The sequence below is a fragment of the Camelus ferus genome, chromosome 6 (genome assembly GCF_009834535.1).
Source record: "Camelus ferus isolate YT-003-E chromosome 6, BCGSAC_Cfer_1.0, whole genome shotgun sequence".
NCBI lineage: Eukaryota > Metazoa > Chordata > Mammalia > Artiodactyla > Camelidae > Camelus > Camelus ferus.
In genome coordinates this window covers 80,231,318-80,250,164 of record NC_045701.1, presented here as the reverse complement: position 1 = coordinate 80,250,164, position 18,847 = coordinate 80,231,318, and the positions used below count along the sequence as shown (strand labels likewise).

Sequence of the window (18,847 nt, the reverse complement as noted above, 5' to 3'; positions counted from 1 at the left end):
TATTACTATTGTTTTTATCCCTGGGGGGTTGTTGATTCCGTCACTGTTCAGTGAAGAAGATCTAAAGCTTTTAAGCCAGAAATTAAAGAGCTAATGGCAATTGGCAGGCCACTAGGAAAATGAATTTGCAAATGAGAAGTCAGTATTCCAAAAAAATTTCCATGAGAATAAAGCAAAAACCCAGAAATGAATGCTTTGGTGTCCACATTTATATACAAGTGTGCATGTGTTTGCTCCTTGTTTAAAGTGAAGCAAGAATCTCATTTAATGCGGTTTGGATGGTGTGCAGCTCGTACAGCTCTTTTCATTACTCATAATCAAAGGTATTCGTTTAAATAACTAATATTTACTGGAGGGCTGTCATGAAGCAGGTGCTGCGTTAGGCTCCGATGATTAGAAAAATCACATAAAAAAAGGATGTGTGATGCCTACTTCCTGTCCTCCAGAAGCTTCCACTCCAATATTCATTGTTTCACTAGTTCATTCACACGGTGTTTACTGTGGCCACGCACTGCTCTAAATGCTTTATGTTTATTAAGGCATTTAATCTTTACAGTGATCCTTTGAGGTAGGGGTAAGCAATGGAGGAACAGAGAAGGTAGATAATATGCCCAAGCTTAATTGACAGGCAGCACTGGGATTCGGACACAGGCAGTCTGGCTCCAGACGTGTGCTTTTTCACCACAATGCTCTGGTCCAGCTGGGGGAGACCGATGTGGCTTGGGTAGTTAGCTGGAGTCCGGAATGATTGGTGCCAGAAGATAAGGAAACACTCAGGCCCCTATTCACAGAGCCAGGAGTCTCTGACTCAACCTGTGGGATCCCCAGAAGGACCTCCATCCACCTGCGAGAGGACCACAGCGAGTAATGATTATCTGTTGGTTGTGCTCCTGAGGGACACAGCTTTACATCTTCACATAAGGTGTTGAGTTGCGCCAGTATATTCTATTTAAAACCGAAGTATATGATTTGTCATTCAGTCTGCAGGTAGGAGTCACTTGCCTGTCTCTATTGAGAACATGTATTTCGCCTTCGTTCTTGGTAGAAATGGGCAGAAGAGATGGAAAGCTTGATGAGGTTAGCCTTACTGAGTCAGGAAGGGCTTAACCTCCCGTTCTTTGAAAAATGAGGATCAAAAGGATAAACTCCTACTTCTCTGTTGTCCGTTTTCAGGTGGAAGGAGGTGGTGTTAACAGATAAGCTGTGGAAAAAGGCTTGCAAGCTGGATAGAGAGTTGTTTGTAGGAGCTTGGAGAAGGCCAGAGTTAAGGGCTGGACTTTTAACCCGTCCCATCTCTGTCACTTACTAACTTTTAGTTTTTTTTTTTTTTCTGTTGTTTTGCTTATAAAATGGGAATAATAATAGGGTTTATTATTACAGGGCTTTTGTGAGAGTTAAGTGAGAAAGGAAGGCATGCTTCAAATGCTGGCTCCTAAGAATCTTTTTATCAGTGTCTAGAGCTTTCCTTGAAGGCTCTGGGATCATCTTTACTTCCTTGTCTGCCTCCACATCAGCCTGTGCTCATCAGAGGGAAGTGCTGGTAGTAGGTGTTGACACACTTTCTAAGGGGGCACAGGAAATGAAATATTAATTTGGGATTAATATTGAGCACTCAAGAGTAAGAAAGAATCCAAGTAAACAGCTGCAAGGAAAACAAGGTAGCAGAAGCATCTTACATGATGTTATTAATCATTTGGTAAATTTCAAGCTCTCTCCAATGCAGTGGCAATGGAAGGAATCATCATCTTGGATTTATCTCACACTGCAATGAATCAGAATTCCGGCAGCTGCTTCTGCAGCCCAGTTAAAAAAAAAATTCCCAGAAATTGGATAGACTCATCTTTGATAGGAATCATCTCAAGTGCAGAGAGAGCGGAGCCTACATCAAATATTCTCCTCAGGACCAGGGTGATTTTTCAACATCACTTGGCAAATTTGTTATTCAGCCTGTAGAGGCTGAGTCCAAACTGAGATGAAAGGCTGACAGTTAGTTAGTCTGAAAGCTTATTGATCTTATCCAAGCATGCACATATATCTCTGCTTCCTTAGTGGACTAGATGCTTTAAAATTTCTCTTATTTCATCCTTCCATGTAGTCAAAGATCGAGAGAAAATTAAGTCTACATTGTAAGGCACAATTTGGAAGGTAAAAGGGCTCCTCCCAATACGGCTTGATCCCATGTGGCAATGTTTGGATAGGCCAGTCATTAGGGTATCCCTAGGACCTAGGGAATTAAATTTTAGACCATTTTCTCCCAAAGAATTAACTAGTGGTAACAAGGAAGGCTGGCTGGCTCAGACCGTAGACTCTGGATGTGCCGTCCTGCTCATCTTGGGTTTCTCTCTCTTATTCTACAAATGAATTCCCTACTCGTGCGTCCAGTTGGCAGGTGGCTTTCACTTTGCATTTATAACCAGGCTGTAAAGCTCCGATGAGAGCCTGCTTCCTGGATCCCCTGGGGGCCCGAGGAAAGGCTAATATTTGCACATAACTGGATACTTAGGACAGCAGGAAAATAAACACTATCACCATATCCATCGTGGCTCTGAAAGTGCTTCTCTCTTTGCCTTTTTATGGCCTGGGCTGGTTTTTGTGAGCGGTTATTTGTGGGAGACTGTGAGATGGTTAAGTCCGTTAGGATGGCTGGTCCACTCAGGCCAGCACAGGCCTGACTGCCACACCGGCATCTGCCGGGGTGGGAGGTGAAGACAGGTGCACATCAGTCCCCCTCTCCCCTGACCTCGCATAGACACTACGAGTGTCTGGGTGGGAGCCAGCCTTCTTTCCAGAGGCAGGGAGCTGGGGTGAGAGGGTCTGAGATGGGGAGAAAGAAGAACACGAAGGGTGGAGAGGAGCTGCCTTTCCAGCATTTAGGACAATGATCTTCTTGTTGACAATCCTGAGTATCCACTTGCTAGCTTTGCTGGGCACTAGATGTGTGGCCACGGGCAAGGTGCTCACTGATCTAAGTCTCATGTGTCCCATGGGGATGCCCATCTCCCAGGTCACCATGAGGTCAGCTGAGTTAATCTATGTCCTGGTAAGTACCTGTTACTATTAATGTCATCACATATGAAGTAACAAGGCACACTGCCTGAGGTCATATTGACATTAAAAAAATTGGGGCAACAACCCTGCAAGGAAGGGTGTCTCATTTCATCGATGAGAAAACTGAGGCTCAGAGAAGCTGAGTACCCTCCCCAGGCTAGGCATGCACACTTTATCCATGACCTTTCTCCTTTGCAAGAGGGAAAGGTGAGGTGCTTATACCCTCTCTTTCTGTCCTGAAGTGAAGACTTCTTGGAGACAAGAAGCGCCTTGCTGGGGGTGGCTCCAGGTTTCCTCTTGGGTACCCTCCCACTATTGTTTGAAGCATGTCTTATGAGGTGGCTTTGCTCTTGGACGTGAAATAGCCTGTCTCCCAGCCCCAGCGTGTTCACTTCTGCGGCCATGAAATATTTATATGTGAAATGCTTCTGAAGCAGGAAAAATAAAAAGCAACTGTGGCGGACACATTAATATCACACTTCCACTTCTCACCTGAGGCCCTTCTGCCGCAGGTGTGTGAGGAGGTGGAAGGATGCTGCCACGCTGCTGTTGGGGTTTGGAGTCGTTAGGGGCACTTTTGAGCTGTAATGGACACAGTCTGCCAGTTGCCTTCCTCTGTCTCCCCAGGGTTGTGGCTTTCCTTCTGTCCATGAACGGCTGAAAGCATGCCCATTTGGAATACATTTAGGAAGCCACTTTCCACCCCGACCCCTCTCTCCCTGCCTCAACCTCTTTCCTAAACCCCTTTGCCGACTGTGCCCTCTTGAGATTAAGAACGTTGTAGACCTAGAACTACTTCTGTGCCCTTAGACGAGGTCCTTTCCTTTTGTCCCAGTGGTATAAGCTGTCAGTGAAATGCCCATGCATCCTGGGTTACGCCGTCCTGCAGTCCAAGTGTAATGATGAACAAAGCCCCCTTTCACTCCGCAAGTGTCCTGGTTTGGACAGTAAATCGAACCATCACCATGGTTATTAGTGTCCATGCATGTGGCAACAATTGGTTGCCTTCTTTAATCTCAGACAAACCTCAGTGATTGCTGCTCCATCCTTGTTTGTCGGGCTTTTTGGTGCCACATAAGGAAACAGGAAAAACAGATTATCTCACTGAGTACACAGATCATAGGAGAAAAGCCACAGACAGTTAGTGGTCCCCTGTGGGCCATCACTCATCCCAGTGGAGCGCTCACACTCACGATGGTCTTTCCTGCCATCAGGAGCAGTGATTTGTGCAGCCTCGCATTGCTTCGTGGGGTGACAGCACCGGGGGATCCTGGTGGGGGGACCTCCGAGTGCGCTTTACCTCCCCACTTCTCCACATCCACACCAGACCTGCCTCACTTTGTGAGCGGCTGTGGTTTCTCTGCTATGCCTTCCTGGTGGTCCTAATGCCTGGGGGGTGGGAAGATGGAGGAGGCAGGAGGGAAAGAGATTCTTTTATTTACTTATTTTCCAGTTTTATTGAGATATCATTGACATAAGACACTGTGGAAGTTTAAGGTGCACAACGTATTGATTTGATACGCACATATTACAAAATGATGACCCCTGTGGCATTAGCCAACACCTCCACCATGTCATATAACTCTCATTTCTTTTTTTGCAGTGAGAACATTTAAGATTTATTCTCTCATAACCTTCAAGTATATAACACAGTGTTGTTAACTATAATCACCATGCTGTACGTTAGATCCTGAGAGTGTCTTCAGCTTACAACTGGAAGTTTGTACCCTTGACTGACATCATCCCATTCCCCTATCCCCAGCCCCTGGCAACCACCATTCTACTCTACGAGAAACAGATTCTTTTAGATCTTGGCTCCTTCAAGTCAGCACACCACCACCGCCACCACCTCCTCCTCCTTCTTTTTTTTTTTTTTTTTTTGATCATTATATATTTTTTGCATGTTGAGTTATTTTCTTATGTTTTTCTGTGTTACGAAGAAATGAATTGCTTTCCTCTCACACCTCTGGGAAGATCTTGTGCCTAAATTTATTACTTTAGTTTGTCCATTCATTTATTGATTGAAACATTCATTTATGAATCGTTTACTGGGTGGGTACTGGAAATTCTAACTTACAGGCTAAAAAGGAAATTTAAAAAGGGGTGGAGTTAAATTGTAAAGCGATACCGTCTTATCTATAGTATGCTGTCCCTGAAGATTGAAACTTTCACATCACATCTAGAATAATTTTTTCTTCTTGAGCCTCATAAGGCCTCTCTGACCTTGGCAGTGGTTGAACTTCTCATTAAGCAAATGCACGATGCTCATTAAGTCTGCAATTGTGGCCGAAAATGATGCTGATGCTGGCTGAATCTATAACTGATCATTTAAGCCAGACGGTACACGGCTCAGGTTCGTCATTTCATTATCTGCGTGTGCAGACCTTTCTAATGGGCTGGCTTACCTTCACTTTTGCAACCTGAATGCAGAGGAAAAAAAAAAAAACCACTTAAAAAGCAAATGCATTTAATTTTAAAAGGCCTTACTCGAGTTCAAACAATTAAGATCATTAGAAAATACTTTAGCAAATTAATAAAGTTAGAAGTATGAACTCAGTCAAATATTCTTATTGAGTTAAAAATGATGCCATTGATTCAAGTGACAACAGTCCTTTTATACTGGGCTTCCCCGGTGGGTATGTAACCCGAGTTTGCTAATTCATTTTAATTCTGGTTGTTTGCTGGAGTCTTTCTGACCTATAAGATCTAGATAGACTCAGACCTCACTCCTAGGACTGTTGATCCTTCAAAGCCTTGCCAAGAGCTTGGAGACTTAGGCGCCAGACGCCTTATTTTTCTCCTTTCTTACTTCTGGTTCTAAATCACGTTCTGGCCCTTTGTGCCCATAACAAGTCTCACATTTAAAACCACTTCCCCAAGGCATTTGCTGATATAGCCCACTTCCCTGAAGGTTTAGGGGAATGAGAGAAAGATTTACATCACGGACATGAAGCAAGTTAAGGTTAGATACTGGACGGACCTACTTTTCAAAAGTCCTGGGCTTTTGTTGCAAGTAAGTTCAACTGAGACTTCCTTTTCTCATTTGCTTCCGTCTCTTCTTTTTTCAGGGATTTCTCTCTCTTTTCTCTGGTATTTCTCTCTCAGGGTGTAAAATCAACCTTTCCCCAATTATTTATTTATTTTTTAATTAAAGTTTTAATGCCAAACTGTCAAGTTCTCACCAGATCCAGCAGCCAAATAAAGTTTGCTGCTTCCATTTACATTTTCAAGGAAATAGTCTAGTTAGAAGTAACTCCCTGTGAGGTTAGATTCTTGGATACTGACAGTCTTCCTCCTTCATCTCTGTCTGGAGGTAAGCATGGAGGTGGGGGAGGATGGGTGCATTCTGGGTACCCTGTGCAGAGGAAAGGTCGTAAATGTGGCTTTAGGCCAATCAGGGCTTGAATTTTGGCTTCACCACTTCCTGGCTGTGTGACCTTGGGCAAGTTACTAAACTTTCCTGAGCCTGTTTCCTTTTCTGTAAAGTGGGGATGATATTATTACTTTCTTGCAAGCTGTAGAAAGGATAAGATTGAATGACACACAAATTGTGGGTGGGATAAAGTGGAATAACACTTCTAAAGCACCTGCCTTAATGCAGACTCTCAACAAACGTTACTTTCCTATCCCTTCAAATGATAGGCACTTTCCTTGAGAGTTACATATGTAAACATTAAATATTTAAAAATTGCGTAATTAAAAAAAACTTGAAAAGGAACCTCACTTTGGATTTTTTTGATGAAGCAAATAATTATCCCTGCTTGTCTTTGTTGCAAATCTGTATGTTTATATGCAACCCTGGGTCTCCTAAGGATGTTTATGTGTAATTCTCAGCACAGCGGGGGTTGATTGAAACCAAAATCTTTTGGCAGCTTCACGGAAGTTGTAAATATTAGATATTGGTGTTGTGATTTGAGGCCACCTAAGAGACTGGGACTAGAGCTGTCCCTGAGGGATCATTTCCAGGTGGGCCCATCAGAGCTGAATAGATAATGAGGGTAAGAACACCAGTCAAGTCCTGTGGTTTGGTCTGAGGGCACTCAGAGCATAGTGAAAATGGATATTTTACCAGCAGAAAGGACCTGCCATCTGTCTTCTCTGTAAAGCAGGAGAGCATTGTCCCCCACTGGATAAGTGATTGTTGTCAATTAGGGCGGCAAGACACATCCCATGTGGCTGGATTTTAAATCCTGGGGTGCCAGGGCTTATGTTAGAAACTGGCCAGTGTAATGTTTCATGATCTTAGAGGCAGGAAAGAATAAACAAAAGACTTAAAAGAGATTTTTTTTTCTGTTGTCCAGTCAGTTGTCTCAGGGTTTTGCCAAATCTAGCCAATAGCTTGGTTTTGTACAGCCCTCGTGCTAAGAATGGTTTTGCATATTTAAAGGGTTGTGAAAAGGAAAGAAAGGAAAAATACACAACAGAAACCATATGTGACCCACAAAGCCTAAAATATTTACTATCCAGCCTTTTATGGAAATGGTTCCCGATCCTTGGTCTAAAGAATTTGAAGTCTCTCAGATTAATGAAGGCAAAATGTAACTAACACTGATTGATTTTTTAAGTTATAATCTCATTTGTGGCAACCACTGCCTGCCTGTCTTAACAAAGCTTAATGGGCATTATTTCGGATAAACATAATCTCATTTCAATATTTAATTGTGTCTGGTGATATCCACATGAGGTTATTACAGTTTTGTCCACAGAATGGAGTCTCTGTTTGTTGTTTTAGAGGTAGTTCGTATTTCTGTCACCTCCCTCTGAAGCCCCCACCTGTCACTTCTCCATAGGTCACCTGGTGGAAATCTCTTCCTGCCGTCTTCCCTGGCCTGAAAGAGGTTGGCAGGGGCTAGCTCAGGAAGGGCCGCTGAGGAATTTTCCACCTCATTCTGTGCACGCTGAGACCGGGGAAGGATTTTCAGCAGGGGAGTGTGTGATCAGAAGCCAGTTAAATATACGTGGTGCAGAAGTCCAGGCCTTGGGGTGGGGGCCTCTGTAGGGGCTGCGATGCACACATTGAACCTCCTGGAAGAAGCGGGACCCAGATTAGACCCTGAAGGAGGAGCACACTGGTGGGAGGGCAAAGCCAAGGTCCGGAAGTGTGAGGGGATGTCTTACAGAATGTAGAGCGTCCTGCCCGGGGCTGGAGGCTTTTTCAGTAGTGTGGGACGAGGCTGGATCACCAATGTGGCCAGATTATTGGGAATTTTAAGGTGTATGGAATTTCAAATCCAGTAGCCAGTGAGGAGTCACTGTCACTTGTTTTAAAAAGGAGCAGTGTGTGTGTGTGTGTGTGTGTGTGTGTGTGTGTGTGTGTGTGTGTGTGTTCATGTGCTGAAATGCCAGTCACGAATTTGGCTACTATTTGCTCAGCCCTGGCCCGGGGCTGGCGTTGGGCTAAATGCATCACGTAGGTCATCTCATTCAGTCCTCACAACAACTCTGTGGGGGAAGGTATTATTATCCTCAGTTTGCAAATGAGGGAGCCTGGGCTCAGAGAGGTTATAATAACTAGCCCAAGGTTGTGAGGTGAATGATGGGCAGAGCCATGACAGTGACCAGGAGCCCAAGCTCCTAACTCCTGAAACAAGCTCAGTGTAAAACATTCTAACAAAACAGAAAGGAGAAGAGTGAGAAGGAACGGACGTCCTGCCTTCCAAGAGTGACCACTGTGGGTGCCAGTCCTCTTAGGCATCTTTCTATGTATGTGCACAACAAGATGGATGCGTTTTGTGTAACCTGTGGCAGGATTGCAATAAATTCTGTGCCTGCAAATTTTACATAAATGACAACATACTATATATCTAGTTTTTTCCCATTTAAAACTAATCTTCTGATTTTATTAAGTAAACATAGTGTTAAAAAACAAAATTCAACTGAGTGGATTTAAAGATCTCATTGGCTTTATTCAATGGTTTATGACTCGGGCAGCATCTCAACCAGCTGCTGGAGGGGTGCTCCGAGGGGTTGTGCAAAATGGAAGGTTTTCAGCAAAAGGGAAGAAAGGATTATTTTTAGGTCAGGATGCCTACTTTTGTAGGGGAAGGAATAGCAGGGGTTTTATCACACAGATTGCCTCTTCTTCCTCTGCGGGATGGAGCAGGGCCCATGAGACAGATTACCTCATTGGTGCTGACCAGAAAATGCTGGACTGCTGGATTAAGATTACATTTCTGGATGCACCTAGAAGATACTATATTTAGCAAAGTAACTCAGACAGAGAAAGACAAATACTACATAATATCACTTATATGTGGAATCTAAAAATTGTACAAATGAATCTATATACAAAACAGAAACAGACTCACAGACACAGAAAACAAACTTATGATTACCAAAGAGGAGAAGGAGGAAGAGCAGAAGGAACAAGTCAGGAGTATGGGATTAACACATACAAACTACTATGCATAAAATAGATAAGCACAAGGATTTACTGTATAGTACAGGAGATTGCATTCAGTATCTTGTAATAACCTATAATGGAATATAATCTGAAAGAAATAAGTGAATCACTTTGCAGTACAACTGAAACCGACACAGTATGGTAAATCAACTATAGTTTACTGAAAGAAAAGAATAAATATTTAATGCTGGAGAGGGTGCGGAGAAAAGGGAACACTTCTGTGCTGTTGATGGGAATGTAGTTTGGTGCAGCCATTATGGAAAACAGTACGAAGATTCCTTATAAAAATAAAAATAGATTTACCATATGATCCAGCAATCCCACTCCTGAGGAAGGGATAAATTTGGGGTCTGGGATTTGCAGATACTAACTGTTACACATAAAATAGATAAACAACAAGTTTTTACTATATAGCACAGGGAACTGTATTCAGTATCTTGTAATAGCCTCTAATGAAAAAGAATATGAAAAAGAGTATATATATATATATAAAACTGAATCACTGTGCTGTACACCAGAACTTAACACATAGTAAATTGACTATACTTCAATTTAAAAAAGACTAAATATTTTTTTAAAAGATTACATTTCAAAACTGTAGTAAAGTCAGGTATTAAGTCCAGATTTTTTTTTTTTTTTTTTTTTTTTTTCACCATGGGCTTTAGCACAAATGGTGCCATTTAGGCCTGTGCTTTTCTCTTTAACAACAGTATTTTACTTTATGACTGTACGCTCATCCACATAACCAGTCTTCTATAGATCATTGCTGGTTCTTGAGCAAGAAAATCTTTTTCTTTTTAATTTATCTTTTTAAATTAAAAAAATTTTAAAATTGAAGTATATATGATTTACAATGCTGTATTAGCTGATGTACAGCATAATGATTCAGTTATACATATACATATATATGTATATATATATTCTTTTCCATTATGGTTTATTACAGGATATTGAATATATTTCCCTATGCTATACAGTAGGGCTTTGTTGTTTATCTGTTTTATATGCAGTAGTTTGTATCTGCTAACCCAAAGTCTTAATGTATCCCTTCCCCACTTCCCCTCTGGTAACCACGAGTTTGTTTTCTACGTCTGTGAGTCTGTTTCTGTTGTGTAAATAAGTTCATTTGTGTCATATTTTAGATTCCACATCTAAGTGGAATTTGTAAGAGTGGTATTTGTAAGGAAATCTTTTCTTTAAAGAACTTTTTAACTGAGTCTTCTGTTTTCTCACTTTCTTTGCAGCATGCCCTTGATGCTGACAATGCAGGAGTAAGTCCAATAGGAAACTCTTCCAACAACAGCAGTCACTGGGACCTTGGAAGTGCCTTTTTCTTTGCTGGAACTGTCATCACCACCATAGGTATCCCCCATTTGCTAGAATATTTTCCTCTGGAGGCCCTCCTGAGTAATGGCACTAAAATCAATACTTTGTCCTCATAGAGTACATGGCGGCTGGAGGTTCAAACGAGGCTTATGAAACACTGTCACATTAATGCAGTAGTTGTGTGGTGGCTTTCAATAAAAGGCAAAGCAGAATGAAGGATTTCATTTTTCAGAATGAAAGACCAGGGAACCTTTAGTTTGAAAGAACCTCATGGAAAGGTTAGAGTAAAAGATCAACCTCTGAATTGATCAGTTGAACTCAGATGCTCAGTTAAGCTCAGATTCCTTCTTAAAAAACTACTTTTTATTAAAGTTATACATAAAAGGACCAAACTGTTCTACAAAGTCGTGTTATGAAGAACAATGGTCTGTGTCCTTCTCCCTACTTTTTCACCTCCCCTGGGGCAACTGCTTTCATCTCTTCTCCTTGATTATTTTGATACTCAACTTCATGTCTTCCAATATCACATTTGTATTGCACTTTCTGAGTTTTGTTTTAGAGATGATTTCTTGACTTCCCATTGTGGAAGATGAGGAATTAATTCTCTTTCTTCTTCCTTGCCGCACTGTAGAAGGGCTCTCTTCCTGTCCTCTCATCTTCCCAAGATAGTTCAATTAGATCAAAAGTGAATGTTTGCATTATTTTGCTAGGTAAATGCTCTTCACAATTGATCATAAGATGATCTATGATTACTTTTCCCTGCACCAATGTTTGTCTTGTATTTGTGTGTGTCTTTTTTTCTGATATTTGAGGAGTTTTGCATTGTTGTCATAGGGTTAACTTTATAATTATAATCATACTTAATACTCTTAGTGTTCTATTCTTTAAGCAGTATCTATTAGTTCCCTGTTATGGGTGATGACATCTCTTCTTTCCCTCCACCACACAATTTTTGTTGACACCATCCTTTTAATGTTTGCTTTTACATTGTTAAATATGCTTATGTTTCTATTAGATGATTTGCCCGCTTCAAATAAAGAATCTTGGCTCTCAGCTATTTCATATGATGCAATCAGGGAACTTACTCAGCATCTCAACTTCTTTTCCTCTTCCGCTATCAATGATTACTTACTGTATCATTCTGTAACATCAGGGTATATATTTTACATTTTATTCTATTACCTGGATACTCGAAACTATTTTAGTCATAGTTCTATATTAAATATCATCAGTGTTCATCTCTAAGTCATGGTTTTCATCATGGTTTTTGTCATCATCACTTGCTTGACTGAAACCATCTTCAAGTAGTTGCCTTAAGAGTGGCTCATGGGAGCCATATTCCCTGGGTTCTCATGTTGTTCAAAATGGTAGCCTTATACTTGAAGGGCAGTTGGATGGAAATGAAATCCTTGACCAACATGTTCTTTTTTAAGGATCTTGTTGGTGTTACTCCGACTTTCTCTCAGTGTTATGTTGCTGTTGCTATGGGGAAACCTGATGCCAGCCCAATTTTTTCCCCATTTGTAAGTGCTTTGATCTTTTTGCTCAGCTACTCAAAAGATTATGTCTTTATCTTTCATCTGATACTACTACCAGGTTTTGTCCCTTTTATTTCAGGAAAACTTTCCTGATTGTTATCTTTAAACATTTTCTCTGCTGTATAGTTTTGATTGTGCTCTTTGGGCATTCCGATTATACATCTATCATCACTTTTTTGCCCATCTTCTGTGTCTAGTGTTTTTCTTTTACTCCTTTCTAACCCTTAAAATTTGGTTTTTAATTTGTTGATTTTATCTTTTCTTCTCCTTTTGTTTTGTATGTGTTTTTTTCACAGTGCCTACTCAGCCATGTGCTTCTTCCAATTTTATTTTCATTTTTGTGATCATTAGGGGACTTTTTTCTTTCCTATTTTTTTTCCTGAATTCCATTAGCTCAGCTCACATTTCATCTACACTTGTTATCTCACCATTTCCTCCTTGATTTCTTGTATCTTTGTGGTTTCTCTGTGATGATTCTTAGCAGTGATTACTTCATAGTTGTTTACAACTTTTGTCTGGTTGGGGCAGTGTTTTTCTGCTGAGTGTCTTTCATTCACTGGTAAGTTTTGCTGCTCTTTCACACTTTTTAAAAATGGAAGCTTTATACTTATGCTGGGTCAGTTTCTTTTTAAAATACGTGATGCCAAACAAACTGGATATTTCTAGATCAGCTATCTGCTGAATGTTTCCGTAGGGCTGGGGAGAGGAGAGCAGGAAGAACAGGTAATCTTTCAGGCACATCCCAAGAGTCTCCTCTTTCCTGCTGCCAAAGAAACAGAGTGCTTCCTGAAAATATGGCCCATCTGTGTTATTCTCTGCATAGTTCTGCTTCTGTTTTTCTGGACCAGATCAAGCTCAGGGAGTCTTCTTCTGCTATCTCTTCACCCTATATTCTACCCTTGGTGCAAACAGGAGTATCTCTTTTGGTGTTCAAGGTGAAACCTTCACTTTCATTAATTGGATTTTTGCTACAACTTTTGGAGATTTGCCACTGATGGACCCTTTCATCATTCTCTGTGCTTCTTCTTTTTATTTTTTCCCATGTTGCTTCTGTCTAATCTCAGCTTCTTTTGGTAATCCTGACATTTATGTTGGAATCCATAGATTAAATACCTCTCCCAGCTCTGCTGAAAATGAGTTTGAGAATTATCTGCTCCATACAGTATTGAAGTCACACTACAATAAAAATTCTCATTCAGAAGAATGGAGACACACAGCAGTCACCAGTTCATAGTAAAGATGGACAGACAGTGGGAAGCCTTTATGCACTCTAAGTAGGAGGATTCCTTTGTTAACAATTATTTATTCTCTTTGGGAGGAAATCCCTCATCTTTTGTTCTCTGAGGCCCAGCTATGGGAGGCCTTTTCCTCTCCCTACTTTTCATAACCACACATTAAGTGGGTTTTAGAGAGTATGCCTTTTTTTAGGGGGAGATGCACATCTTTGATGATTGACTTCCTATTGGTGCATGTTTCAGAGGCTAAGGGTTGTTTTAGAGGCACAGGTTTTTGTTTTTGGTTATAGACCTAATCTTTAGGACCTGTGTTCTTTCTATATTGATACAATCAAGAAAGTTATGAGAAAGTTTAAATTAACCTATAAAAAGTTATAAGAACATTTGGAATGAAAGGGGGTTGTCATTCTTTTTTTAGAAAGCCTCTTAATCTAATTATATAACGTACTAGGTTCATACTTGCAAATCTGCGAAAATGTTAAGATCAATTATTACAAGTATTAGAGGTCTGCATTACACTGGTGAGTCTGGGGCTTACACTCCAGACAGGATTAGGTCATATTAGTCCTCAATCCCACAGCACCCAACAAAGGAAGCAGGGTGATGTGCCACCATTTGATGAAAGGGCAAAAAGTGCTATGCACCTCAACATCACCTGAGAGCATCACTGCAGTAGATCAGAGACAACCAGTGTCAGGTTAAATGGTGTTCAACGGTCTGGTTACTGAGATGGGGAAATGTGTCATGTGCTTTAGGGGGATTTACAGTAAAATAATTAAAATTGAGAGAGTCTAGGTGACTTCAAGAAGTACACTTTGGAAAATGTACTCCAGTACCCAGTATTGGATCCATGAGACAGTAGTGTATATTAAAGAAGACAGAAAAAAGAAAATTCTAATATTCTTATTTTTATAAAATGGCTATATCAATGGTCTGTATGATGCATGGAAAAACACTAGAGCTACATTGCGATGTTTGCTGATTCATTGTGTTAACTTGTTAGGATCCCAAGGGCTTGGGGTATTGAACTACTGTGTTCATTGACCCACATGACATTATGCAACTGAGAAATGGTGGTTCCATCTGCCTAAGGAGGGATGTATATATATATATATATTCGATATATAACATTTTCTGCCCTTTTAAGCATGCTTACATTGGAATCTTTGAGTTTGTACAAATGACATCCTTTCACTTACTCACTCTTGTCCTAATAACCATTTCCCAATGGTATCCTTTCCCGTATTTGGCCCCCAGGCCTCAGGGGAAGAATCACCTTGTCTAAACTAAGAAATCCAGTATCTTGTGTGTGCGTGGCCACAGTCCTGAGTTCAGAGACGGACGTGAGATCTGGACTAGGCCAATGAGCAAGTCATTTCCTGGGCTTTTGCTTGAGATTTGGAGGAAGTGAGTTCTCTTTCTTACTGGAGGTAAATCTGGAAAAACATAAGCCCAGGCCCCCCAGGACCCTGCCATTCATTTTCTTCCCTCAGTAGGTTGATTTGCCGGGAATTCAGCTAACAGTAAAGAAGCAGAGTATGAAAAGAGGGGTGATAATTGGGGTTCAGCTTACATCCTTTGAGCTTGGGATGAAGCTACCCGTGGATAGTTAAGAAAGAAATATTATATCTCCTGCTATTTCTGGGGTCTATACATTTCCTTTTTCACCGACACGAGTCTGCATTGGGTTTTCTCTCGCCTAAGACTGAAAAATCCTAACCGATACACACTTACGGGTCAGAGATCACAGAGAACCAGTAAGCATCCTCTGACCTCCCTAGCCAGTGCCTGACCCTGCTGGCTGCTGCTGCTGCTTCCCATCTCCTTTGGGCTACTTGCTTCTTGGTTTAAAGTCTTAGACATAGCTTCCTATTCGATGAGCCTCAGGGATCGTGTGCTGGTGTCCTGGCAACCTGGGATGCTGTTGCCTCTGTAGTGGGAGGCAGGACACTGTGTCATATCGAGGCACAGAATGGGGACCTTTCCCAAAATCTGAAGGCAGGTGGAAGCTGAACAGGAAACTACTACAAAACAAACACAAAGCAAAAACAAACAAAAACAAAACCCAACCCAAACCCCAAGTCCACTTCAGCATCGTGGCTCAGTGTTAGTGTTAGAGATGGGGTCCTCTTCTATTCAACAAAAAAGTGCAGTTTTCTCTCTCACGCTCTGTCTTAATTGAAAAATAACGTGTCATGAGTTGAACACCATTTAGCTGGCTAAATTTTAACTCCAGGGTGGAGGGTCTTTAGAAAGTCATACAATTAGAGATTTCTGAAGAAAAACATTAGTACAATGTTAGTTACTAGAATAATGAGTGAGGAAATAATGTTTTTTCCCCCCTCAATTATTTAGTGGTAAATTCATTCATCACAAGTCTTAGTGAGGTTTATAAGAGAGCTTAGAGCCTGCTAATTCTTCCCGTCTTCCTGAGAAATTTCCTGTTATTTAGGACTCACGCAGTAGAGCAGCTGCAGCGGAGGAGCTTTTGCATTATTGGTGGAATACGCCAACGTTAGCCTGCTTGCTTGAGTTCCTATAATGTGCGACACGACTCTGCAAACATTTCCCCATATTACTGAGGTTCTTTGAAAAACACAGTCTTTGATGGAGTCTTGTTGGATCTACTATCAACGCTGTAACCACATGTTGTTGGAAGCTTAAGAGGGTTTTGCTTTTGCGGTAGTGTGACATCGTGATAAAGACCTTTGTGCACGCACCCATGATCTTTGCCTCTGGTTGTTTCCTTGGAAAGGCCCCCCAGGGACTGCTGTGTCTAAGGGTCTGGACCTTTTAAAGGCTTGCCAGATTGCTTTCTAGAAAGACTCTCCTGAGCCGCGTGAGGTTATGTACTATTGAGACACGAAAGATGTGTTCATTATTTAGAATGTGGATTGAGAGAGCTTAGGAATAATAGTCTTTTCTGAAGAGCAGTGATACTGGTCAGTATCAGAGGTCCCTTTTGTCTGGAGATATCAAAACACTTCTTGTTTTTAACAAGGGTTTTTCCTGTGCTCAGATAGACAGAAAGATCTACCAGAGTGTGGCTGAAGGGACTACATTCAGGCTCTTCTCCAAACCAGGGGCCATGGCAGGAGGAAGGCTAGACTGCTGTCTTTGTCGAGGTCACTCTGCACCCTGTTCCTTCCCTCAGTAACGAATTCTGATGGGGGGAAGTCCCACCACCTCAATTGCTGACTCTGCTGATAACAACTGGCTTTTCTAAGCTGGACGAGTGATACTCTGTGTGCAGATTCTTGCCCACAAACATCCCTTGTGGAAGGACCGCAAATGATTGCGTTCCTACCAGCTGCTATGGAGCACAGTTAGATTTTGTCTTTGAGGCAGGTTTGGATTCAGTCACCTGACTCTACCCACATCAGACGGGGCCCCCGGTCAGGTCCCAGGTGGTAGCCAGTGACCGTGTCACTTGCCTGGTGGCCTCCGTGAAGAATTGTACCTGCCATGGTACTGAGGCAACTATTTCTACTTAACCAGCGAGTGGATTGGTTGCTTAGCCTATGGTTTGGAAATTAGCGGTCATTGCGGCTAACACTGACTGAATGCTTGCTCGGTGCCAGGAACTCTGCTCCACATACATTATCTCACTTAGTTTCACACTGACCACATGAGGGAGGGACTCCTATGTGTCTCATTTTACCAATGAGAAGACTGAGGCCCAGAGATGTTAAGTAACTTGTTTAATATCTCAAGGTTAGTAAGCCACAGAGCCTAGTTTTATTCACCAGGACCAGCCACATAAGGCATGAGGCTCAGTGCAAAATGGAAATGCAGTCTCTTTCTAAAAAAAAGATTAAGAACATCAAAATGGCACCAGCAGAGCATCTGACCAAGCATGGGGCCCACTGCACACCCATAAATGCACTGACAGTCTGGTTTGAGGACAGAGACTCTAAACCAGATACCAGAGCTGAACAGCACATGGTTTGGCCAGGATTTGACCTTGGCATGAAGATAGCAAATGGAAGTGTTCCACGTGCGCTGCTCAGGGCTGAGTCCTCTTTAAACACCAGCTTTCTCTTCTGAAAGGGCAGGGCTGTTTTCTAGCCAGGGGTGACATGAGCTAAGCGCTGCAGTTAGTCCCTTCTCTTTCACAACAGAATGTTCTTGCCGGGCTGGTCATCTCCTGCCAAAAGTCACCAGAAGCCCGCTGGTGGAGGAGCTCTCGGGACCTCCGCTTTGAGAAACGCAGTTCTCATGTTCCGGGCTAGTTCTGCCTGACCGACCCCGTCTCCCTCCGGGGCCTCTGCTGCCCCTGGGATACCCACACCCCAACTCCAGCTGGGGGCCCACCCGCGCCACTGAGCCAGCCCAGCCTGGTCCTGGTGTTGTGAGAGAACAGTGGAGGAAACTCCACTGTTTTCTAGAAGGAAAATAGGAACCAGCCATCTGTTTTCTCTCGGGGCTCAGCTTTCCTGGAGACATATTGCTCTGGAGTGATTCCTTCCCACAGAAAAGCCGAGGGCAGGGTGGTAATTGCTGACACTGACCGAGTGCTTACTCTGTGTCATGCTTCGTATGTGTTTAATCTCCACGGGTTACTCAGGCTTCACCGTAGCTCTTTAAGCTCTCAGGTGGCTGCTACTCACAGCCCCGCCATCCAGACAAGGAAAGCGAGGCAGAAGGGCAAATGTCCCAGGACCTGAGGGTTAGTAAGTGGAAGGAGCAGAGCAGAGGTCCCCGCATCTCTGCTTCTAGAGCCACATACAACTGTTACAACTCACTTCAAAGTTGTACCAAGCCTTTCTGCAAGGATGGGCGGGGAAGTCTAACAGCCCCGGTACCACTGGAGGCAAGAATCCAGGAGTGTGGTTTTCCTGGTGCCTCAGAGCAAAGCTCCAAAATGTAACTTCTGGAATTTTCTCAGAGTGAGAGTTGAGGGTCAAACTGGAAAACAGTCTCTCCATGTAGTTCATCAGAGGCAGGAAACACAACACACACACACACACACCCATGCACAAAACGTAGCATTACTCCAGAATGGCAGTTCCTTTATGTCTGATATGATGTGATGACCTTAAATGTATTTAAAGACATCTTTGAATGTCACTTCGCTAACGCCCTTACCCAAGAACTCTGCTCTCATTTTACGATAGTGTTCTAGCCTGTGAAACACTGACGCAATAAGGAGCCAACGGTAATATCACTTGCACTGGTACAGTGCTTTACCGTTCATGATTTTCCCCACGTCTCCCCTGAACCCCTCCGCACTAGGATTTGGAGAGGGTTTGTGAGTCCAAGGACAACAGGGTCAAAGGAGGTAGGGCTGGATTGGA

General features: G+C 42.3%; 1 protein-coding gene across 5 annotated transcripts in view; it reads left to right on the top strand.

Moving 5' to 3' along the window:
• KCNK10 (potassium two pore domain channel subfamily K member 10) overlaps nt 1–18,847 on the top strand; it is a 131,284-nt gene that overhangs the window by 71,642 nt on the left and 40,795 nt on the right. For all 5 annotated transcript variants that reach the window (XM_006190879.3, XM_032482474.1, XM_032482473.1 and 2 more), the window contains exon 3: nt 10,696–10,813. In XM_006190879.3, the coding sequence (XP_006190941.1) occupies nt 10,696–10,813 (118 nt within the window). The remainder of the gene's footprint in view (nt 1–10,695; nt 10,814–18,847) is intronic.